The sequence below is a fragment of the Vicugna pacos genome, chromosome 6 (genome assembly GCF_048564905.1).
Source record: "Vicugna pacos chromosome 6, VicPac4, whole genome shotgun sequence".
NCBI lineage: Eukaryota > Metazoa > Chordata > Mammalia > Artiodactyla > Camelidae > Vicugna > Vicugna pacos.
This window is the reverse complement of record NC_132992.1, coordinates 44393654-44419199: the sequence shown is the minus strand read 5'-3', so window position 1 is coordinate 44419199 and position 25546 is coordinate 44393654. Positions and strand designations below refer to the sequence as shown.

The 25546-nt window shown below is 40.3% G+C and overlaps 2 protein-coding genes across 2 annotated transcripts in view; both read left to right on the top strand.

Annotated features, from left to right (window-relative positions):
• The window catches only part of LOC116280946 (uncharacterized), a 156707-nt gene that overhangs the window by 120458 nt on the left and 10703 nt on the right, over positions 1-25546 (top strand). The window contains exon 4 of the mRNA XM_072963897.1: positions 22445-22567. Within this exon, the coding sequence (XP_072819998.1) occupies positions 22445-22567 (123 nt within the window). The remainder of the gene's footprint in view (positions 1-22444; positions 22568-25546) is intronic.
• CLEC14A (C-type lectin domain containing 14A) lies at positions 10088-12884 on the top strand. The gene has a single exon (XM_006212740.4). The coding sequence runs from the start codon at positions 10212-10214 to the stop codon at positions 11685-11687; it is 1476 nt and encodes a 491-aa protein (XP_006212802.1). The 5' UTR covers positions 10088-10211; the 3' UTR covers positions 11688-12884.

Below are 25546 nucleotides of genomic sequence, written 5' to 3'. Positions count from 1 at the left end.
CTTAAAGCCGCCTGTAGTCTAATTATTCATTTTGATGGGGATGTCAGTAACTCAAAACATCCAAAGGATATTGGCCTCTAACACCTCCCTCGTTTATCTATGCTGTTTTAAAAGAATACAGAGTATTCTCTTTAATGATTTCAAAACCAGAAGAGAACAAATTTCCTAAACATAAACATACTCTCAACAGTAAAAATATTGTATTTATTTCCTGTTGACTGAAATGTGTGTGTGTGTTATATGTGCATAATGTCTCAGGTGGAGCAGATTTGGAGAGGGAAGACTGGTGAAGAATCCATTTAAGGCTGAGAATTAGCTAAGGCAAAGGTTGTTTATTCCAAGGGGCCGGCAAATTGAATTCTTATCCATCATCTTCAGAGAGGGACAGACAGAGCTAATATTCTACAACACGAAGGGAGAGTCAGAGAAAGGCCAGGGGAGTTGCCCTCTCACTAGGTTGAGATTCCCAGGTGGAGCCAAGTCATGGCGTGTGTGTGTCACCAAGCAAACGGACCCACAGAGCCTTTTCTGAATTCTCTCAGCACAGAGAGGGGAAGACAATTTCCTGCTTTGCCGGTGAAGCCTTCTATGTGTTGAAATCAGCTTTCCCCTCAGTCCTGCTAGTCTTCAGGGAAGCTCAGGAGTGAGTGAGGAGGGATTTACATGCCCTTTTCCGGAGGATGTTTCTGCTGGTTTTCCACGCTCCAGACAGCAGGGCCAGAGCTTGTAAGTCGGCACACTGCAGCCTCCCGGTGCCTCCCCCTCCTCGTTCCGAAGGCACATTCAGATACTACTCCAAGAAAGCCGCAGTCGTTCAAGGCTACCCAGCTTGTCATGGACAGTGTATTTCTAAATTCCTCCCCTGCTCTCCACGTTCATCTCCCACAACTCAGGATGACCCTGCTAAATAGATCAGGAAAACTGTAATTCTGAACTATAAATTATAATTATAAACTGTAATTCGGATTCCCTAGTGAGATTTCCAATTAGCACCTACCCAGTCACACAGAGAGTGAGGAAGGCCTAGTATTAAACAAGAATATATTCACACATCCATTTAAAATTGTGAATTCCTGTGTTAAATATGAGATATTAAAAGAAAGTTGGTACGAAGTATTCTAATCTGCCAACAAGTATAAAGCCAAATCCACAGTAAGACCACTCACAAAAGGTGTAATTTAGCAAAAACATAGCAATGATCTTCAGTTTTTCGTAGATGTGTGTGTGTACTGTTGCACAGTACAGCAGCTAGCATTTTCCCTCTCACCCTTCTATAATAAATCATGTCATATTGTGTGAATTCAGAGCGAAAAGAAGTAGAGTACCAAAAAGATATATGGCATCCAATTTTATTGAATAGATTTGCCTAAATCACTGCTATTTTAAAACAAAAATTCCTGACACTACCTCTGAAGGTCAAACAAAAATCTTCTAAAGGTATCAGGTTTGAAATGCCATCTAATAGTAAGAATAAATCACATATCTGGAATAGACAAGCCAATATAGAAGCTGTGGTGCAGGGGTGTGTGAATTTATCAGAAACACAGGCCTTAAAATGGGCCAGATAGTAAGTCTGGCTAATAATAATTTCAAGGTCCCTGCATCTGCAAGGTAAATGCTAAGGTAACTGTTGATTATCCCAAGTGCTTACAAAGTGATAACAGATAAGCCTCATAGGATTTGAACTGAAGTAGCTGTGATTCTCCCCTGGCTTGTCCAGCTCTGTGAAGTGGAAATTCCATAGGCGCCGATAGAAAAGAAACACTGTCAGATGGTCAAGCACACACACCATACAAATCTTTTGAAACCAAATCATAGCATGGAACTAGGGCTGGATCAGAAACCAGTTAGCTGTCCAGAGACCTAAATACAAACACCACCTACTTTGTTATAAAAAGAATTCCTTAGCAACAAGTCCTAAAGTAGTACTTCAGATCCGTTTATTAGAAGACACACCAACCAGCGGGTCTAGAACTGCTGGGCCCATGGAATAATGACCTGATTCATGACAAAAAGCTAGAAAACTCTGTTTAAATATTAGCATTTTTGCTAAATCACTGGCACTGTGTGTACAATGCATGCGTGTGCCTACATACATGTGCACTGGGTGTGTGTTATTTCTTGAGTGCTTATTGCAGACCAGCTGTGTTACTAGGGACCAGGGATAAATGCTAAAGAAGAGGGACACAACCTCTTCGCCCCCAGAAAATACAGTCTAGTAGAGCGGTGCCTCTCAGACTTTTAATGTGCATGCAAGTCACCTGGGGATCTCGTTGGTGTGCAAATTCTAATTCCCAGCGTCTGGTGTAGTGCTGCAATTCTGCACTTCGGATATACTTCCTTTTGGTGCCGGTGTTGCTGGCATTTGAGTAATAAGGTACTGGAGGGCATAGACATTACATCCCAGAAATAAACAGTTATATGCTTACATTTGTGATAAGTGATATGAAGGAAAAAGTACAAGGATCCATGAGATCAAATAAAGTGGGGGGACCCTGTATATACTTTGGGGCTTAGTGAGGGGGTGTTTAAGCCATAAGCTGAAGGAGTTAAGAATATGGCAGACTAAGTTATTGAGACCAGTTGTAGTAAATGCTGCATATACCTTTTGTGTCTTTCTGCCTGAAGGTATTTTCCGGGACACCAGCCTGTGCATTACCTGGCTCAGGGATTGCTAGAGGCCTTCGGCCAGATACCCTGGAGCTGCTGCTTGAGGGACAGGATAGCCCAGCCTCACCACCCCCTGGTGGGACATGCTCAGTTGGGTTTCATAGATTCTCAGATGGCTCCCTGCAGTACTGGTCTCTAGTTGCCCACAGCTGTAACTCATGTATTAATTTCCCTGTCTCATTTCTTGCCAGTGACTTCTGGCCTCACCTCCAAATAAATTACTTACTTCCAAATCCTTGTCTTAGGATTGGCTTTTGAGGGAACCCAAATTAAGAAATCAACCAGTTCAAAGAAGACAACAAACAATGATAAAATATACATATATATATATATATGCACTCCTGCATGTGTATGTGCACACACGTGTGTGCACACACACACACACAAGTTGAAATCTTAGGGGGAAGAAAGAACACAGAAACCAAAAGTGAGCACCGAGACTACTGACTTTTGCCCTTGGATGTTTGCCACCAATCCTGGTAATCTTGAACTTTGGCTTTGACAATCTCCTAGGGAGAGAAGAACAAGTGTGTAAACCCAACCCCACCCAAGGAGACCTCCTGTCAATCAGCTGAACTGTATCCTCAGTGGCAGGGTAAACCAGAAGTAAACCCATCTCTCCTCATCTCAGGAAACTACAAGAGAAGTTGTCTCGGGGCTGGACAGAGCAGGGAGGAAATACCCCAAAGAAGTTGTAACTATAAGCCGGCCCCATTTCCTGACTTGGATGGTGGCTTCTTGGTTATTTGGAAAACTGTATGTAAGTGTTTTAGGCACTTCTCTCTCTATATTTTACTTCACAATTTTTAAAGATGTAATTTTAAAAAATCTAACAGACAAGAGAGAGATGATTTAGTTAAAGGGAAATCATGTGAGAATTACAGGTGTTTGGAGGAACAGAGAACAGCCAGTGTGGCTGGAGCATAATGAACAAGGGGCAGAATGGTGGTAGGTTCAGTCACACATTCACGTACTCATTTGTGACAAGTGCTGCCTTTTTTATGGAGCTTCCATTGAGTGGGAGACAGGCAAAAACAATCAAATAAAAGAACAAGATACTTGCTATGAAGAAAACAAAACAGGTTGGTGTCATAGAAAGAGACTGGGGGTTGAATGTTGCTTGGTGGGGAAAGGGAGATTGGGTTCCCTTCAAAGATCTCACTTACATGCTGGCAATTGAACTGAGACCAGAGGGACAAGTGGATAAAGCTAAAAGGTGCAAAGGAACCAGTGCCTTGTAGGTCTCAGTAAGGATCTGAGCTTTATTTTAGGAGCAGCAGAGAGTCATTCAAGGAATATACACAGAAGAAAGACATAATCAGACTAAGGTTCTTAAAGGTCATCCTGATGAGTCTTTGAAGAATGAGTCTGGATTCCATGGGGTCCAGAATGATGCAGGCAGACCAGTGAGAAGACATACGATAGGGGTTGACCAGGATGATCAAAGTGGAGACATAAAACTAGACCTATCCAAAGTATACTGTAGACCTAGAATTGAATATATCTTACCTGTAACTCTGGTAGAGCCTCTGCCCTCTAAAGGAAATCACTAATCACTGGGTCCTGTCTTTTTGGCTACTATGATTGAGCAAATGACTGGCATATTACTGAAGCTGGATCAGTCAGAATCTTCTGTTAGGATTTTGCTAATGGAGCTAGAGGAGAAAGCTCTCCTTTAGTAGCATGTTATACCGGAGTCACATGACAGCTGCCAGTGGACTTGTTCAGGCCATTTGAAGAAAGACAGAAGGAAGCAAGGGAGGATGCAGCCGTGAAGAGAGAAGAGAAAGGGAGAGAGATTAAGACAAATCCTAATGTGATTGAATCTCCTGGCTGCTGTGGTTTTGGCACTATTCTGTTCTGACTATTGGAACTACTCCAGGATTTTTCCTAGTTATATGAATCATATAATTCCCTTTTGCAGTTAGCTAATTTAAGTTGGACTTCTATCAGTTATAATTGAAAAAAACCCGACCAGTGTAAGGTGAGGAAGCTGGTGGTGAGCATCTTAGGGGATCGTTCACTGTTTACTGAAATGATGGAGGCAAGAACCAAAGTTCTGTTTAGGAAATGGGAATTTGAAATACCTAGGAGATATCAAATGTTAAGTACATGGTGGATATGTGAGTTTAGAGCTTTGTCAAGAGTGGAGTGTGGATATGTTTGGGTATCACTGGTGTAGAGATGCTATCCAAAACCATAGGGTGAGATGAGATTACATGAGGGAGAGAGCAGCCAGTGGAAAGAGAAAAGGGCCAGGACTAGAACCTCCCAGTGCTATGGACCTGATCGGACAGATGCCAAACTTTAACTAATTAAAAGGTCTACAATGCACCCACCATCTCCTCATCTCATACAACTGTACTTTGTTTGCTGGATGATATTAGCTAATCCTACACGTTTCACCTTCATTGTGATCTGTCCAAAAAAAAAAAAAAAAAAGTCTGGGTGAGAGTGTGAGCATGTGTGTGCATGTGCATGTAACTGTGTGACTTTAAAGTAATGAGACTGATTTCCAAGTGTGGCTCATAAACTGGCTCTGTAGGCAATTTTGAAAAAATATCTGAGTAGTAAGATAAATATTTATAGTTTAGAACTTGTTAGGCAGTTGGATTATAACAAGCCTTCTGTGTGCATGAGTCATTCCTCCATTATTTATTGATTATAAACTTGGCAATGGGGACACGTACTAATTCTGCAATGACCACCAGAGAATAATTTTTTGTATTTTACCTCCAGGGTACATGGAACATGGTCATGACTGCCTCCGTTTAGAGAGCAGTTTGAATGAAGGAGATGGAAGTTTAGTGTGTTTTAAAGTTTCATATTTCTGTACTTAGTTATGCTGTTCACTAAACCAAGAGAGTTGTCCTTGTGACATACGTTTCTGAAATGACTACATATAAATACGTGCAGATGACATAAACACAATGCCACCTAAAAGAAGACTTCATCTATTCAGAGGCGTGTGAATTTGTTAGGTTACGAGCCTGTATGATCTGTTGGGTTAAGAGTCGAACCACATATCCTGATTAGGACATGTACATAATGATGATTAGAAGCTGGGTTTTTGGAAAATAAAATTAGTAGGTTTTATCATTCATTAAGCACTTAATGGATACTTGAGACTTAGAATTTAAATTTTCCTCAGTTAAATGTATAAAAATTTTGATCATTGATCATTTCGTTAATGTCCGATACAGTTCTGAAAGGCAAGGAATCTTCATAACTCCTAGGCTCTAGCTTAGGTTAGCTTCTGAATGCCGTGTTCTCCTAAGGGAATGTTGTCTCCTTTTCAGTTTCCTCTGAAGTATTTTTATGTATCTTTGGTGAATTCTGAAATATGCTAAGACTCGGATGTTGTTTTCTTTCAATTAACAGAATTTATTCAGAGGATCAACAGCTTTATAAATTTTTAAGATTACTTGAGATATGATTAGTGAAATTTTATCTTTCTCCATCTTTGTTTCTGATATTTTTAAATTAATAATCAAAGAAAAATGTTGGACTAAGCTTATTTTGCTTATATATTCTCTCTAGTTCTTTGGAAGGCCTTGTATAAATGAATGAACAAATAAATACCATATGTGATTCTTAATACTACTACTCACATTGTCTGGAAAGTCTAGAAACAGGGACATATTTAATTATTATGCTTTTTCAGATTAATAATTGGCTTAAATTCAGAAATATGTTACCTGCAAAAGAATGTGGGAACCAAAGTAAATATATCAACAATATTTGTTGAAAACATAACTAGCATCTTGATTTTATTTACATTGTACATTTTGGAACTCAAATGCTTAGAGATTAGTTATGATTTTTGGTTCACATCATTCTCTCATCATTTGTCCAGATAAGCCCACTTTTATTTATTTTGTTGATTATTTATTTTTTTAATAATAGAATACCTACAAAGCCACAATCTAACACAAAAGCTAGAACTCTTAACAGCCCACATCAAATCATGTCCCCTACCAGTCCATCTTCCCCTCCCTCCCACGCAAAGGATCCATCACCCAGAATCTTACATTCATTGCTCTTTTTATCTCATTTTTAAACTATTTTTTTCCTTAAAAATACAAATATATATTTAATAATTTTTAAAAATTTCATAAAAGGAATGCCAGAATCTGTATAATCTTTTGGAATCTTTGTTACTTAACATTGTGTTGATAAGATTAATTCATATTGTTACTTGTGGTGATTTTTCATTCATTTTGATTGCTATATAATACTTACTGAGTGAATATACCACAGGTTATTTATTTACCGTCTGTTGCTAGACATTTGGGTTCATTCTGTTTTTTAATATGAAAGTGCTGCCATCAGCATCTTTTTATATATCTTTTCTTGCACGTGCAAGCATTTCTCGAATAAATACCTGGGCATGGAAGTACTGGGGTAGAGAGTATGTAAATGTTCAATTTTAGGAAAAAAAGGCAAGTTTTTCCAAAGTTGTTGCTCTCATCTGTAACATATAAAAGGCTGTGGATCCACACTTGGTATTGTCAAAATTTTAGATATTTGGAATCCATTGGAGGTAAAATAGTATCCTATTAGGATCATAATAACATTTTTAAACACATAGAACATTCTGAGAATAAGATTTCCTTTTGAAGTGATAGAAATGTTCTGGAACTAATGGAGGTGACGGTTGCCTGACACTGAGAATGTGCTAACCATCACTGGACTGAATATCCCTAGAGCCATGTTTCCCAGGCTTGCTTAGCACTTGCTAAAAAAAAAACTAGGGCTCTCCCGCGGGGCGGGAGGTGGGGGGGTGGGGATCCACTGTGGCTCAGGGGTGAGGTGAGGGAAGCTGGATGTTAAGGAACCTCTAGGGTGATTCTTGTGATCAGGCAAGTTACAGAAAAAAAAAATTTGTACACTTTAAAATGGTTAATTTTATGTTAAGTGAATTTTACTGCCATTTAAAAGGAAAACAAAAAACAAAAAAACATAGGCTTTGGATTCAGAGTGGTTGGATTCATCCTTGCTCATTTGACCCCAGACCAACTACATACATGATCTCCAGATTTTGGTTTTAAATCTGCAAAATGGGCACGTAACTAATACTAATCTTCAATGGCAGCCATGAGCACTAAACCCACACCCACCAGGATAAATGTTCAATCAGGTGAGCTGTTAATAAAAAATAATAAATTAATAACTAATAAAAAGTAAAAGCATTCCTTCCTTTCTAGTTTTCTCAGGTATACTAATACATTTTAAAATGTTAGTGGTAAATTGATCAATACAAAGTAATTTATTACAAAACGATATGTGTCTTACTTGGAGCTAATTTTTTTTTTTCTAACTCTTCTCTCACATCACTGCAGGCATGGCCAGGACTGTGATATGCAGTCATTACGGCCACTGTTTTCTCTTCTAATATCCCACCTCCCTGAGCAGAATGCCAGGAGGTGAGATCACATATTTACTATCAGTTTTTCAGTCATTCACTCTTTCTTACTCTGGAAACCTCACCTCTTCTGAAATACCTAAGATTTTTAAAGTATCTAAGAGATTTCCACTGACTACTTAGATTTGTAGAAAGTTTTATTTTATTAAAATATACAGTTCTGCATAGACACATTTATAAACACACAGTTGTTGGATTGCAGAGGTATACAGAGCTGGCCCAAGGAATTAAGTACTTTTAAAATCCATTCAATTAGATTTCTAGATTTTCACATTCCTCTTTTGTAAGACATTAATTTAAATGCAAAGTCATGTTTAGGGTGATTCTCGGGCATCTGAAATGAAGGATTAATGAATGTCCTTTAAATTGGAACACAGCAAGGGTAGGAGAGCAATCTCACTACAGAACTCCCCAGTCAGCAAAAGCAAGGCAAGTGTGATGATGGTTCCTGTTGTTTACTATCATTTATTAAGATACATGGAATTTCCAAGAGGAAAAGAAGAGTGAAAGTATCAGTGAAAACAAGGTGGGAGCACACAGATGTGGTCCTGAAACCTTCCTTGCGCCTCTTCTCACTAACCTCAACAGTCCAGTCCAGAACCAGTGAGTTTAAAAGCCTGGCGTGCATTACCCATGGAATGACAGCTTTCATTCTGATTATAGATGTCTTAAAGCATCATGCAATATTAAGAGGGCTTAGTTGAAATTCTTTATGTATTTCTAACTGCAGCTTACTTGGTCGCTGTGCACCAAGATAGATAACATGTTTTTTAAAATGATGCATGTTGTCTAAGTTGCTCACAAGAAAATCCCTTCATAGTGCGGTGTTTAACTTTCCTTCCTTTACTCCCCTTTAATTCCTCCCTACTTCCAACTGAGTTGAAGTGTTTACATTAAAACAAAACACCCACTGGAACTCTGAAGAAATTGACTCACCTATTTTTTAAGCTGCAGGGTATTTTTTTTAGCGGTATACAGTATGTATTACCATGTAATGAATATTTTACTTTCTTAAGGATCTTGAACTCTGGTGTGCCTTAGAGGGGACTTATACAACTTACTGCTACAAATACTGGCATTTAATCGTAAGAGAAAATGATATTAAAATAGTTTAAGGATAAAATCACACGTAGGGTGGTTGTTCTCAAACAGTAGTAAGGCCATGATCTCATTTATATATAACCTATAAGCTTGAAGCATTAGTTATGAGCCAGTATAATGAGAGGAACCAATACAATGTAAGGAAACCTAACAACATAACCGTTAAGATCTATGGCCGTTATTTTTCATTTAAACCTAGAAATACATTTCCTTTCCTGAGTGAACCAATAAGGTCATTTCAGAGAGAAAGAAATAGAAGCAAAAAATAAACTTGTAAGGCGAGCACTGACGGAAGAATCAGGATTTCCCACTTTAGATACCCAAAAGAGAACCCTAAATTCTTTGACTAGCAATTAGCACGCCTGAACTCTCCTTGACAGCACAGAGGAGCAGAGCCAAGAAGGGACGGGCTCTCAAACTGTGCTGCCTCTGGTGGCGAAGGGAAATGCTTATACTTCTCAAAAGATTTTTTCCCCACCGTCTGACAAAGGCTGGCGCCGTCTACAAAGCGTTGTGGGGCCAACCCCACCGCTCCGTCCCGAGCGCAATGCGCGGGCGTGGGCGGTCAGCAAGTCCACGTCTCCAGCCCTTCCTGCTGGAGTTCACCGAAGTGTTTTGGGATCCGAGGTTCTGAACGTCTCTGAGCGGGGAAAACGACACCCTCCTTCCCAGTGGCGATTTCCGTTTTCTCTTGCTCGAAGCAGGGTGTTTGACCTGCTGGTCGACTGCATCCCTGTGCCCTGGCGCCAGCTATGTTCCTGATCCCAGAATAAATCAGGGCTGCACCGGGCCTGGCAGAACCCTGGACACATTTCCTGTCGCGGCCTAAGGGAAGCCTTTTGCCGCCAGGACCCTGGCGGGGATTCTTGGCAGTTGAGGGGCTGGGCGGGAGTAGAGTGGGGGAGAGGGAGGAAAGCCAGCTGTGGGGGGCGGTGCCCGCGCTCTAGGGACAGCTTCACGCCCTCGGGCGGGACAGAAACAAGCTGAGAGCAGTTGTGGGCGCAGGGCCTCCAAAATGAGGCCGGCGTTCGCCCTGTGCCTCCTGTGGCAGGCGTTCTGGCCCCGGCCGGGCCATGGCGAACACCCCACCGCCGACCGCGCGGGCTGCTCGGCCTCGGGGGCCTGCTACAGCCTGCACCACGCCACCTTCAAGCGGCAGGAGGCCGAAGAGGCCTGCAACCTGCGCGGCGGGGCGCTCAGCACCGTGCGCGGGGGCGCCGAGCTCCGCGCGGTGCTCGCTCTCCTGCGGGCAGGCCCGCGGCCCGGAGAGGGCTTCAAAGACCTTCTATTCTGGGTGGCGCTGGAGCGCAGGCGATCCCACTGCACCCTGGAGAACGAGCCGTTGCGGGGTTTCTCTTGGCTGTCCCCCGACGTCGGCGAGTCAGAAAGCGACACGCTGCAGTGGGTGGAGGAGCCCCAACGCTCCTGCACCGCTCGCAGTTGCGCGGGACTCCAGGCCACCGGGGGAATCGAGCCCGCAGGCTGGAAGGAGATGCGATGCCAGCGGCGCGCCGACGGCTACCTGTGCAAGTACCAGTTTGAGGGCTTGTGCCCCGCTCCGCACCCCGGGGCCGCTTCTAACTTGAGCTACCGCGCGCCCTTTCAACTCTACAGCGCGGCGCTGGACTTCAGTCCCCCCGGGACCAAGGTGAGTGCGCTCTGCCCGGGGCAGCTCTCCATCACAGCCACCTGCACCGCGGACGAGGTCGGCGCGCGCTGGGACAGGATACCCTCCGGGGCCGTGCTCTGTCCCTGTCCCGGGAGATACCTCCGTGCTGGCAGATGCGCGGAGCTCCCTGACTGCCTAGATGACTTGGGAGGCTTTGCTTGTGAATGTGCTGCGGGCTTTGTGCTGGGGAAAGACGGACGCTCTTGTGTAACCAGTGGGGAAGGACAGCCGGCCCCTGGAGGGACCAAGGTGCCCACCTGGCACCCAGCAGCCACTGCAGCCAGCCCCGTGCCGAAGAGAACGTGGTCACCCAGTGTCCAGGAGGAGTCAAGACAGACACCCCGTGCCCCCGGACAAGGCCTTTCAGCAACATCTATTCCCGAGATTCCTGGGTGGGGAGAGCAGAGCACGATATCTACCCTTCAAATGTCCCCTCAAACTGAGTCAAAGGCCGACGTCACCAATTCAGGAAGGGTGATTCCGAAGCCTAATTCCACATCTTCCTCTGACAGTCCCCAGGCTTTGGATTCCTCCTCCACCGTGGTCTTACTACTTGTTAGCATAGCGGTAGTAGTGTTGGTGATACTGACCATGACAGTGCTGGGGCTTTTCAAACTCTGCTTCCACAAGAGCCCTTCCCCTCCGCCAAGAAAGGGGCCTTTGGCCCCACGGGGCATAGAGAGTGATGCTGAGGCTGCTGCTCTGAACTCTAATTCTGTACATTGCACAGACAACGGGGTTAAGGTCAGGGACTGTGGTCTGCAGGACAGAGTCGAGGGAGCCTCACTGACAGGCTCCTCTCTTGGCTCTGGGGACACATAGGGAAACAGGGAACAATGAGCACTTCTGGTGAGCAGAGTTTTTCACTTTCAGTGAAAAGAGAAAAGGAGAAGAGGAACTTATTTGTGCGACTGACATTACCTACAAAAATTTCCCTTCTAAATTCCCTCTACTCCACTGAGGAGCTAAATCTGAACTGGGCACGACTTCCCTGAAGATGGAGAAACTGGAAGTGCCTTAGGGTGGTGGAGGGAGTGGGGCAGAATCCTACCAGGGGGAGATATTTCTTGTGTTTATTCTGAGAGATTTGGAGAGGTGATTGAACTTTTTAAGACACGAGAAGCAAATACATTTTTAATTTTCTTTTTTGCCAAAATAGAAAGGAAATCTGTCTGCATTGTTCAGACTGGGAGTATATTGGTTTGAAATTCCCAGGCCGAAAATAAAGGATTGTTGATAACCCAAACTCAAAATCATTGGTGTCCCAGACGGGTGATTATTCAGGAGGAACAGCTGAGGGGCATGCTGGGAATAGCAGCAAGAGTGCCTCCTGCATTTAGGCTGAGTGGGGAAGTCCTTGCCATGAGTAGATCTTAAAGAACTTTTTCCTGGGTTCTTTTATCCTTTACTTTCAAAGTCATTGCTACTTGTGTGCTCTGCTATAAATCCAAACTGTAGTGTTGCCAGAGTCACTGGCTCTAGAAGCAAATTATAGTTGACCACCAATTCAGGTGTTTACTGTATGTCCTTGCTCAAGGAAACAAGTGATTTGTGTTTTCCTCTTTCAGTGTTTGTGCTCTTTAGTGTAATGACCTTCCCAACCAAATAGCCCTCTCTTAAACATCTGGATGCTGATCCTCACTTCCAATTATGGTGATGTTAATTTTCAATTAAAACGTTAATGCTAAGTATTGATTTGAAATCTTCTGGGTACATTAAAGCAAAAATAAGCTGGATTTCCTCCAGAGTTGCTAGGTTCTTGTGCACTGTTTAATGCATAGGAAAATTTGAATTCCAAACCGTTTCCTTCCCCTCCTTAATAAAAGTGTGTGTAGTGAATATACTTGCCCATCCTAGAATGATTTCAGTATAGCACAGTTTTCCGTGGGCAAAGGCATTAGGTAAACAGCTTTCCATAAGAATTAATAGTGAAAGAAATAAGTGATAAATATAAATATCTGTCATTGTGATTTGGGGTATTAGAAAATTATCTAAATAAAGCATTCCTCTAAAAAACAAGGAAGATCTAATAATAATCACTTTGTAGTAGGACTGAAACCCCCTAGAAAATGCCCTGCTTCTATTAATATGCTAACACTTTAAAACTAAATGTGTGGGGGTTGGTGCATGGATAGAGAGAGACAAACAAGCTGAGTAACCAGGAAGATTGGAAACAGGAAGAAGTTTCCACTATGATTTTTATAAAATCATTTTGATGTTCTTGAGTATGTAATGTATAAAATACATTATACATATAATATATAGGGTACTGTAACATTAAAGGAATAAAGCAATAGGTAATTCACTTCATATAGTAAATATGTCTAAATAGATACATGTAAATAAAGTCATAAATGAATTTGAATTAACAACATTTGGAGGAATTTTAAATAAAGTCATTTCACAAAGAAAACTAAAATCAGGTAGGTAAATGGCTTATCCAATGTCCCCAAATTGTCAGAGATTGTCTCAGTTCACCTCAGTTGTGGTGTTTTAGCTTTGCTCTTTACCACGTGACCTCTCCGTAGAGAAGGTAACTATTTGAATAGAATATATGGTACTTTTCTTTATAGACTGAAAAATAGCCTTACCTGTAACTGAATGGAACTGTAAATTATCTGTGTCTAGAAGTATCTATATCTATCTTTGTGTATGTGTGTACACACCCTTTGTCTTGAGGTAGAGCGTGCCTGTATCATTGCTACAGTGCAATAGAGTGTGCATCGTTAACTTGCTATGCAACATGCCACTGGTGGCATTACAAATCTCAGGGTCCAAATGCCCTAGTGAAGAATACATAGATGTCAGCTCAGTTACTTAACTATTATTTCCTATTATTTCCCCAGGTAACTTGATCAGGAGAGAATTATAGAAATAAGTTTTAAATATGTATCAAATATGTTTTCTTATTTGATTTCCTGACAGGTAGCAATTGCAGACTAAGCTTCATATAATTTCCTTTGATTTCTGGCTGTGATGTTTTCCATACAATTTTGAACCCATGGCAGAATCAGGCCAGCCAACGTGATCTCTTAAGAGCTAGCTAAGGTTAAGGTCAGAGTTCTTCCTCCATACTCCTGTACTGTCACATCTTCACTATTTCTACAACCTCTTCAAGATGCATTCCTGTCTTAAAATCCTCTGCTCCTGCACTCTTCTCATAGCTGCGTCTTCAGCCATTTCCTTAAAAGGAAAACCTGGAACCTAGTTTCCATTCTTTCTCTCCATCCTAGGTCCTGCCATCACTTTCCACCATCTCCAGGTCCTCATGTATGACTCTTCCACTGCCTGTACATTTCAGTTCCTTGACTTCCCAACTCCTAATGATCTCCACTTCGTTTCAGCCTCCACTCCAACAGCCATACCTTAGTTAGCCTTTCAGTTGATTCTAAAATTGCTCTGCATCTAAAATCACAAATTCAGACATTTGTGTGATGTACACATGTGTTCAGATCTATACTTCAGTGAATTTTTGCTACCAATTAGAAGTAAATCATTATTGTCTGAACTCTGAGATTGCTTCTTTCTCACAATAATAAGCCTTGCTGTGAATAATAGCATGACGTGGTTATCATTTTCTTTTCTCTTTTTTTTTTGAAAGAATTTCATATGTGCAGAAGTTTGCAAGTTCAGTAAAGATAACTTTTTTCATGAATTATTTAAGAGTGATGCCCTGCTACCCCTAAATACTTCAGCGATTACCTCTGTTATTTAATTTGTTGATACAGTTATTCATCATATTATTTTTCATTTCCATAAGGTTGTTAGTCATGTCCTGTTCTTTCATTTATAATTTTAGTAACTTGAGTATCTCATCTTTTGGGGATGGGGTAAGTCTAACTAAAGGTCTGCCGATTTAGTTGAACTTTTCAAAGAACTAACTTTTGGATTCATTTACTTTTCTCCTGTTGTATTTCTATTCTCTAATTTATTTCTAATTTCTGTTTTTATCCTTGTTTTGCATTTGCTGTGCTCTAATTTTTCTAATTTTTTAGAGTAGAAAGTTGAATTATTGACTTGGAATCTTTCTTAATTTAAGTGTTTACAGCTATAAATTTTCCTCTTAGCACTGCTTTAGTGACATTCAATAATGGGGCATGTTGTGTTTTCATTGTATTCGTCTCAAAGTATTTTCTAATATCCCTTGTGATTTTTTTTCTTTAATATATTGGTTATTTAGGAGTGTGTTGCTTAATTTCCACATATTTGCAAACTTCCTTAAATTCCTTCTGTTTTTAATTTTTAATTTTACTTCATTTTGGTTATAAAGCCTACTTTGTATGGTTTCAACCCTTTTGCATTTATTGGACTTTGCTTCATGTTCTGTCCTAGAGCCTAGCATAAGGTCTGTCCTGGAAAATATTCCACAGGTGCTTGAGAAGACTGTCTGCTGTGCTGTTGTTGGGTAGTGTGTACTGTGAAAGTCTGTTAGAACTAGTTTGTTTATAGTATTCTTGAACTATTTTATTTTCAGTTTACTCTTTTTCTTAAATGTTTTAGACGTTGTTGAAAAGGACTATTGAAGTCTTTATTTTTTATTATTGAATTATCTATTTCTACCTTCAGTTATGCCAGTATTTTAAAGTGTATTTTAGAGCTCTCTTGTTAAGTGTGTATGTGTTTATATCTCCTGATGTGCAGACTCATTTATCATTATAAAATGTCCCTTTTTATCTCTAGTAACTTTTTTTTGTTTTGAAGTCTATTTTGCATAATGTTAGTATAAAAATTTCAGCTGTCTTATGGTTGCTTTTGCTTGGTCTATCTTTTTACATCCTTTAGCTCTCAACCATTTATACCTTCAAATCTAAAATGTTTCTTGTAGGCAGTATATGTTTGGACTATTTACTTTATTCTCCAATCTATACCTTTTGAATGGATGTTAAATACATTTATGATTAATGTAATTACTGACAAGGGAGGATTTACATCTACCATTTTCTATTTGATTTCTACTCTATTTTCTATTCTATATCTTTTCTGTTCCTCTATTCCTCCATTACTTTTTTCTTTTGTATTAAATAAATATTTTATAGAGTACCGTATTAGTTGTCTTGTCAATTATTTTACCTTTGTAAAGTTGTTTTCTAAGTGACTGCCATGGGGATTACAATTAATATTTTAATTTAAAGACTGTATACTAGGATAAATACCTACTAACTTCAGTAGTATACTACAATTTTGCTCCAACATAATTACATGCTTTTTTTAGGGATGGGGTCAGTCTAACGGAAAGTGTGCTATACCTCCCTCCTTCTTTGTGCTGTTACTGACATCTTTGCACAATATAAACTCATCATTGTGGTTTATAACTATTGCTTTATTATGCAGTTATCTTTTAAATCTGATAGGAGAATTTAAAAATTACAGACAAAAAATGTGTTTATACTGTCTTTTATGTTTACCTATGTAGTTACTTTGCCAGTGCTCTTTATATCGTTGTGCGGTTTTGTTACTGGCTGGTGTCTTTAAATGTCATCCTGAAGGACTCTCTTCAGTATTTTTTGTAGGACATGCCTGCTATTGACAGTTCTCTCGATTTTTGCTTAGTTGGGAATGCCTTAACTTCTTCTTCATTTTGAAGGATAGTTTTACTAGATACAGAATTTTTGATTAGTAGTCTTTTTGTTTTAACATTTTGCCTAAGTCATCCTACTGCCTTCTGGGCTTCATAGTTTCTGATAGAAGTCAGTTAATTTTTTTGAGTATCTCTTGTACGTTTTGAGTAGCTTTTCTCTTCCTGGTTTTTAAGTTCCTCTCCTGTGACTGCTTTCCTTTTTCTTTGCTCATACATTTTTGTTGAAGACTGGATGTGTTAAATAATGTAATGTGGCAGTTCTGAAAATCCGTCCCCTAATAGCCACACCATAGTGTTTTGTTGTTGCTGCTGTTTGTTTAGTTATTTGCCTTGATGACCCTGAAAAGTCTGTATTCCCTGTCAGGTGTGACCACTGAACGAACTCTAACTCTGCTCAGTTAGCTTACTGGTCAGGTAGTGATGAAACAGAGATTTCTTTAAATGACTGGACCAGTAAATCTCTCACCTTTGTGGAAAGGCTCTGTGTATGTGCTGGAGCAGGCCTTCAATGCTGGATTTACAGTTCTGCCTTAGGCTCCACTTCTTGCTTTTCCAGGAACTCACCATCACCCAGAGTTAAAGAAATGTGGGCCTTTCAGATCTTTTCTGGGCAAGTGTGCAGCCTTACACATGCAGCTGCCTTCCTAGATTCCCAGGAATATGCTGAGTTCACAAAGCCCCACGTGGACATCTTTTTCTTCAAATCTTCCTTTCTGTAGTTTTTATTCAGTTTTGATTTGCTATACTGGCATCACCACCTGGGTTAGTTCCCTATATCTGCTGTAACAATTACCAAAATTGGGTAGCTTAAAACAACATAATTGTATTCTCTCACAGTTCTGGAGGCTGGAAGTCCAAAATCAAAATGGTGGCAGGGCCTTGATCCCTCTGAAGTACCTAGGAAATGACTATCCACTGCCTCTTCATAGCATCTGGTGGTTGACGCATTTCTGAGTGTTTCTCAGCTTAGCTGTATCACTCCAATCTCTGTCTCTGTTGTCAAGTGGACTTCTTACCTGTGTGTGTGTTTTTTACCTGTCTCTCTGTCCAAATTTCCCTCATGAGGACACTAGCATTGGATTGAAGGCCCACCCTAATTCAGTATGACTTAATTTTAACCTAATTACGTCTGCAAAGATCCTGTTTCCAAATAAGGTCACATTTACGGGTACTGAGAGATAAGACTTAAATATATGTTTTGGGGGGCACAATTATAGATAGGTAAACAGTGATAATTCTCTGCATGGGGGTCCTTTGAAAGTTCCAAACCTGTTTTACCTGTTCCGGTGGCCACTAGGCTGATGGTTGTCATAGCTACACTGCTTGCAGCTCTGCTGTTCTTCAAGGCTTCTTCAGGGCTGGGGAGTGGAGAGTGGGAACCGAGCAATAGGGAGAGGTGGCAGCAGTGCTGATAGTCTGAGAACCTCCTCAAATTACGTCAGTTAATTTGCTGCCATACGCTCGACTGATAGATTAAATTGAACCACTCTATGCAGTTGTATGTACCTCGAGACAGAAGTTTAATCTCTTCATTCCCACTGTCTGGCAGCAGTGGGTGCTTAATCAGTGAGCAGAAGTGCAGTTTTTCATTTCAGCAAGTCTCAGGGGGAGGCTGAGGTGTCCTGTTGTACCCACATCCTCTGGATAGTTTTGCTATCATCTTGCTCTTCCACTTCCATAACACGTTTGCTTAAGCTCGTCAAGAACAGGATGAAGAACATCTATAAAGAGATTAGTTAAATGGTGGTGGGAGAGGTATTAAGAGCATGTCCCTCACTGAAAAGCATATTGTAGTGGTTAAGCAGTTTGCAGTGGGAGAAATTCTGAGCTATTAACAGAAATTTCCTCTTTACTACCTATTTCCCTGGAGAGCATCTTCCCCCTTTACTGAGTCAATGATATTTCTATCACTAAAAGAGGCTATTTATATTTAGTCTAAGAGTGAAGAGTCAAATTGTTGCTTTTTCAATTCCAAAATAGGTTTTTGATATTCATATCAGAGAGAAAATCTTGAAAGCCAAAGCATATTTTTCTGATCCTGTTTTTTTTTTAACTTATTTGTTTTTATAAAATAAACTGTGGATACAGAAAGTTACACAGATCAAACATACAGCTTGGTGAATTATAGTAAGGGAAACACTCTTGTAACCGTCAGCCCCCTTGGTCCCTGGCATCAAGAAATAGAACCTTGCCAGCCACCCCAGGAGCCTTTCCCTGCTTCCCATCCCAGTCACAGCCCCTTCCTCAATCCAAAAGTAGCCTCTATCTTGATATTTGTAGAAATCATTTTCTTCCATTTTTATGGTTATATTGCCCAAGTGTGCATTCAGGGACATTGTATTTTAATCTTACACAATTCATGTTTTATTTTTATTTTAATGTTTTCAGTTAAAAAAAGTTTCCATTTTGAAATCATTTGGAAAATTGTTACAAAAATAGAACAATTCCTAAATACCGTTTACCAGTATCCCACAAATGTTAACATCTTACATAACTACCATACTATTATCAAAATCAGGAAATTACCACTGCTATAATTCTAATATTAAATATATATGTCATTCGGTTTTCCCACTAAAGGTGCTTTTCCCTTTTCATCATTACTTCTACATTTATTATTTGGATTTCTGTGTAAGGAAGAGCTTTCCTTCTACCTTATTTTAAAAAATTTAACCGTTATTTGCTTATATCAATATGGACTCATAGATTCTAATTTTATTTTGTGGTTTGAACCCATTGCAATCGTAGTGATTTTATTATTCAAATTGTCCGAGACTTGGTCAATAGGAGGCCTTTCGAGGTATCTCCTGTATCCTTCTGAAATATCCACATCACTTTTTGAGCAGTCCCTTACTTTTTGATATGGGCTCATCTTGTAATTTCTCTGTCCCAGCCCTGTTTTGCACCAGCCATTTCCCAAGGAGCCTAGGTTAATTTAATTGAAGAACAGTATTTAAAAATCAGTATTTGGTGCTAGATGTGCTCAGTGACACTGGGATGGCACTGCCTTTAGGCCTTTTCAGTAGACAGAGCTAGGAAAATTTTTATGTATAAATACATGTACACAACTATATTAATTTCTATATATTTCATGAGTTCATATTAACATTTATAATTTCAATTATACACCAAGAATTCATTCCACTCTCCCCCCTCCCCTTATTTGTAACCCCTTTTTCCAACAATGAAAAACAAAGTACGTGTGTGTGTGTGTGTACACCTGCTTATTTGTTCAGTCCCAGAGTACATGAAAAATAGTTTCAGAATTCCTAATCCGTATCTCCGTGAAAAAGAATCTACTGTTTAAAGCACAATATATGTGTACAGTTCTTTCTGGAATTTAGCCCTTAAGGCTAAGTATAATAATGTAAGGCTAAATATAATATAATCAACATACTGTATCCAAAGTCACTTGGGGTAGTAATTGTTATTCATTTGGAATACAGTGAAGTTCACTTGTCTGTATTCTATTTTAGTCCTCCTCGTTCATACTGCTTTCATTTACATTTATATTCTATTACTCTAAAATTATGAGAGCTACATGAATATCTTCCTTTCCCCCTTCTTTCTTACATGAAAGGCAGCATATCATGGATACTCTTTTGTACTTTGCTTATTTCATGTAAAAGTAAATCTTGAAAAATCACTTCATATCATTAGTTTGTATAGATCGCCCTTAGTCCTTTTTACAGCTGCATGGTATTCCATTAGGGAATGTACCATCTTGTACGCACATTTTACGTATTTTTAACATCTTTTAATCTGTAGATATGCTTCCCTCCCATCCCATTCCTTTTTTCTTATAATTTTCATATTAAAGAATTTGGGGGTTTTGACCTGTCAAGATTACCAACAGTGTGAATTTTGCTGATTTCATACTCATGGTGCAGTTTGATATTTTCCTTTGTCCTCTGTGTTTCCTGAAAATTGGTACTTAGATTCAGAGTCTTGAACAGACTTAATTATCAGCCCTTTGACAAGACTATTTAGGTAACAATATGGTTTTCAACAAGAGCATAGAATGTCTGTTTTTTTCACCTTTTTTTTTTTTTAACTATTAGCAGCCATTGATGCTCAAACCTTAGATACATTAATTCCTGGGAGTTCTGCAGTGGTGCTGTTTTTTTTTTTCATGAATTACCTGGAAAATTTTATGAGGAGACACTGTCCCTCATTTACTAGTTGGTTATGAAATTATACATTTCATATATAGAAAAGACAGAATAAATAAGTACTTACAAATTTTTAAATTTTTTTCAATTTTTAAAAAAATTTATTAATTTTAATGGATTTTTTTTCCCTATAATCCTCAAAAGACGATTATATTTTCACTATTAATATAAATTTACAGGATTAAACTTACGGTATGATGGGTTCCAATAAATTGCCATTCATATCTTTGTTTAAGCTCAAATTATCCTATCAATCATTGTTCAATGGGAGCATCCTAAACTGACTCCTGAGTCCTTCTGACATGATCCCAGTATCTTTTGATACTTAACCTGCCATCTGGTATTACAAGACTTTCCAGCTTCATTATGTATCTTTCCTGTCCCAGCTCTGGAATTAGCCATTTCTCCAGGAAGTCCTGGTTTCTCTTAATGTAAGATGCTATTTCAAGACTGCAGTCTGGGTGCTAAGGATTGCACTGCTATAGAATTGGTCATTGTTTCTACGTCTTTTCAGAGGATAGATATAGAAAGTATAATAATTCCTAAAATAAGATAGAATTCTACCAGCAAGAGAGAGAAAAAATATGTAGAAGTGAACTAGATTTATACAGGTAAGTGTTCTTAAGTGCTCATTTGCTTACCTTCTCACTGGGTACGAGAACTGGGTGGGGTGGGGGATGTGGTACTATAAACTGGACAGATTGGGGGAGACTGGGTATAAAGGGAATTGATAACTTTCTGCCTAGGGCATGGCCCAGGGAAGCTTCTCTTAGAGAAGCCACAGTCAAGCATGGTGCGGATGTTGTAGGGGAGCAGTGTCAGAGGCGGGTATCTGGGTGGATGGGAAGCATTACAGGATAGTGTGAGAGAGAAGCTAGAACTTCTTTTGTCTGAGAGTGGGCCTGTGGCTCTTGTGAAACCTTCGGGTTGGAGCAACCATGATACTGAATAACCTGGATAGCCCCAACACACAGAAATCAGAGAGGAATTTGTACGTTCCAGCCACAGATGTAGACAGCCAAAAAGCACTGGAGATGTATGTCCCACTGTAAACCAGGCTGGACAGATCTAGCAGCCCAATGCCAGGGCACTGTGCGTACTTCCTAGAACTTAGATTACCCCTATGGATAAGTGGAGAAGTGAGAGGAGGAGAGTCCTAAGGTGATCAGTTACCCAGGAAGCACTAAGAAAAATCAGAAGTAACTGAATTTACTTTAATGTGGCACGATTAGGCTTTCTGTCATCAACAGAAATGGGGCTCAAGAACTGAGTTCTGTTACTGAGAAATAAGGAAATTTCTATTTGTACGTACATTTTATTAGCTGTTTTCTTAGAAAAAAATGTTCATACTTTTAGCTTTGTTTGTACAATAGAGGTAATGTTAACTGCCTCATAAAATTGTTGTGAGAAAATGAACATAGAGACTTACTGCAGGAACCTGGGTAGCCTAGTGCTGGACTGAGGAGGGAAGCTAGGAAATGCACCTCACCCCCTCCCCCTGCCGTGATATTTATAAACCACTCAGACACACCTACTCAGGGTTTTAGGAAGTCTTATTAATGTCATTATAAACTAGTGACTGTAATTCAAGAGTACTGAGAACCAGAAAACAAGTCTATTAGTCCATAACTCTGAAAAAAAAAAAACCACTTAAATATGTCCAAGGATAGCAAATGATGCCCCTAAGGCAAACATTTTTTTATTCTTTTTGCTAAAGATGCTAACTTGTTATGTGATATGAGGGTGCAATGGGAGTTGGTAGTAATACTCATTATTTAGAAAAATGATTGCTTTCCAATTCTCACATTTCTCTCTCTTTCAAATGACAGAGCTGGGAGCACACAGTATCAGCCAGTGGGTACTAGATGGGTGGATACTTACAGTGCCCAGAAAAGCTCTTTCTCAAAAAGCCTTGGGTAGGAATATATCCTTTAAACAAACCACCTCAGTAGGTAAGTTTTCCTGGACTTACGGTATCTCAGGAGGCAGTAATCGTGGTTGAGGCCTTGGACAAGCCCCAGACGGCCTGACTGTCCAGCACTGTGGCTGTGGGTCCATCAACAGTGCCCAGAGTGTCTGTTTGGCAGACACCATTATTACCAGTGCACTGTGCTTGGTTGAAAGTATTTTCTTCTCGACCACTCCCCTCATCAACATGTATAGAAAGCTCTTTAAAATGATAAACCATAAACAAACTCCTTCCAGTTCTTTTTGTAAGAAAGTTGAATATCAGTTGAAAAGAATGAGACGAAATAATTCCAGATTTTTCTGATATGTTGTAATTTCCAAAAGTACTTTTTTATAGAACTGCAATATCCACATAGCAACTTTTTATGGGAAAAATAATTTTATATATACTCTCTTGTTTTATTTATCCTCAAAAAATCCCTGTGAAAATGGGAAGGGGTGGACGGGTAGACGTCTGCAGTGTCTCTGACAATTCTTCGTAAGCTGAGACCTGCCAAATCACTGAGACTGGTATCATATAGCAGATCTGCCAGGTAGATGTTAAATTTTAACAAGAGGTCCTTGTCCTTAAAAAGGTAAGAAGCTAAAGAATTTTATATGGATTAAAATGTCTACGTTCTTAAGACTGAGCCACAGCTGACTGACCTTCTCACGTTTACATGAAAGCCAAACCAGAATTAAAACTCCTTACTCACGCTTCTCCTGTGTTTGGTAGGTGACTCAAGAGACATGGAGCAATGCTAGGAAATCCTCGCTCTCAGATGTCAGCGCCTTCATCTGTACCCCCTCACACCACTCTGCATCGCTTCTGTTTTCCCTATGTGAGATCTCAGGGTCGGCAGGGGTGAGAAGGCTAACGCTTCCATTTATGGTCTTGACATTCCCCTCAATAATCTGACACTCCGTCTCATCTTTACCTTTAATTTTCCTCTCTGTGCTGGTCTTCGCTTTGGGCTATATATCCATTAAGTCTGCCCTGTCCTAAATCACCACCACAGATGGAAATCTTATCACCCTGCTTTTCCCTTTTACTCTTCATCTCTCTCCTCCTGGTGAGTTACCCCAGCCTGTTACCAAGTGTACCTCTGTAATGTGCCGCTCTATCATTCAGCTCTCTTGCTCGACAGGATCCCAGACTTCCCCAGTGAGGCCCATACTCCTGAGCCTCAGCCAGGCCCCTCCAAGACCCTATCATGTTAGGCCATACTCCTCTCATGTGGTGCCCTGTGTTCTTGCCAAACTGAATTACTTGGTCTTGCATTATTGCAGCTCCACAATTTTAGCAGGAATTCCTATCTGGAATGCCACCCATTACCAGCTGGCAGACTGAAATGTGTCTACACTACTAATCCAAGTTTAAATGCTACCTCCTCTAAGGTATCTTCCCCAGTTACCTCAAACTCAAACCAGTTCTCTGAAGTCTCTCATTTGCATTGCTCTTATTTAGCTACACAGTTTTAAATCCTTAAAAATAATTTAGTAACTATATTATATCTTATTTCTAAAAGCTCTCCTGGATTCCTCATACAAGTTTTCACTTCATAATATATATGTATTAACTCAGACAAGTTTGAGACAAAGTTCTTTGATCTGTATTGCTGAAAGTCTAACTTATCCACACATACCCTCCCCAATGGTTAAGAAATGAGACACTCTTTCTACCTAGATCATCTCTTTTCTTACAAAGACATGCCTACATAAGACATTGACATGGAATCTGTTTCTCCCCAAATCTCTCCAATACCTGCCTGTTCCACCGACCGTGCTCACCATCACCTCCCTGAAGATCAGTGTCAGATGTCTTAAGAGCTCAAAACAGCACCTGGATTTTCTGGGATGCCATTGTTTGCGGGGGTAAAGGTCAGGGGCAAATCCAAGGCAGGCAGTGAGCCCAAAGCTAAATGATACACAGCAATGGACTTGGTCCCTGGGGTAAAATCACCTGGTGGAAGGACCTAGCCCACAGGACAGCCCCACAGTTGTAACTTGGGGAGAACAGGGGTCTCTGGCCACTGTGGGACTAGGCGCTTCAGTGGTTCCAGCCAGCAACACCAGTCCAGACCCTACGACCCAGCAAACCTGTGATCCGATGGATAGAAAACAGAAGAAAATACAAGTAAGTTAAAATGATTTACACATCTGCAGTCCTTTTGCTCTCACCCCAAACCTCCCCTATTACTGTTCTCTTCTTGGTAGCCCACTTTTTCACCATCTTTATGTCCCTTGTTTCGTTTCCTGAACCCAAAGACAGACCGAAAGACTGAAATTGGAAGCAAGTGAGGAAAATGCTGGATAATTTTTCTAAGCCTGCAAAACTGAAGGCAGGCCTCTGCTCTCATTGAGATTGCCTTTTGGTGTCGGTGCCAGGATTGCAGGTGGCTAGTGAGATGGCAATGGCTCTCAGTGTTCACAGCCAGGCCCTCCTCTCCAGGACTTCGGGCTAGTAACTTCCCAAATGAGCTATTTTCAAAGAATCGTCTGACTCAGAATGCCTCCTGCTTCTGCAGAGCTCCGCCTAAACTCTTCCACTTTGAGGAGGCCAGACTGATAGAATTTGGAGCACATAGTTCTCTCCTTTTCACTGTTTAGGGAATTGATGAATTTGTATGTATTCACCATCTACATCTCCTTTAATATATAGGTCGTATAAGGGCAGAGACTGCATCAGCCTGGTTTGTTTCCATGCCCACTGTGTTTGGCAGTAAATGGTACTTAATCCTTATTGAATAAATGGAGGAATAGGTGGATCGTTTGGAACACAAATGAAGGGCAGGGTTGGTGGGTGGAGACGTATTTGCTGATCTTTACTGAGTACATACGCATTTGACTCTATACACACATGTGCACTCACCCAGAGATACACACATCTCTTACATCTGTAAGTCTTTAGAAGCTGCCTGTGTGCCTCCGCTCTCGACCTCTGCACTTCCCAGCCATGCCATTCTTTCTGGGATGCATTCCTT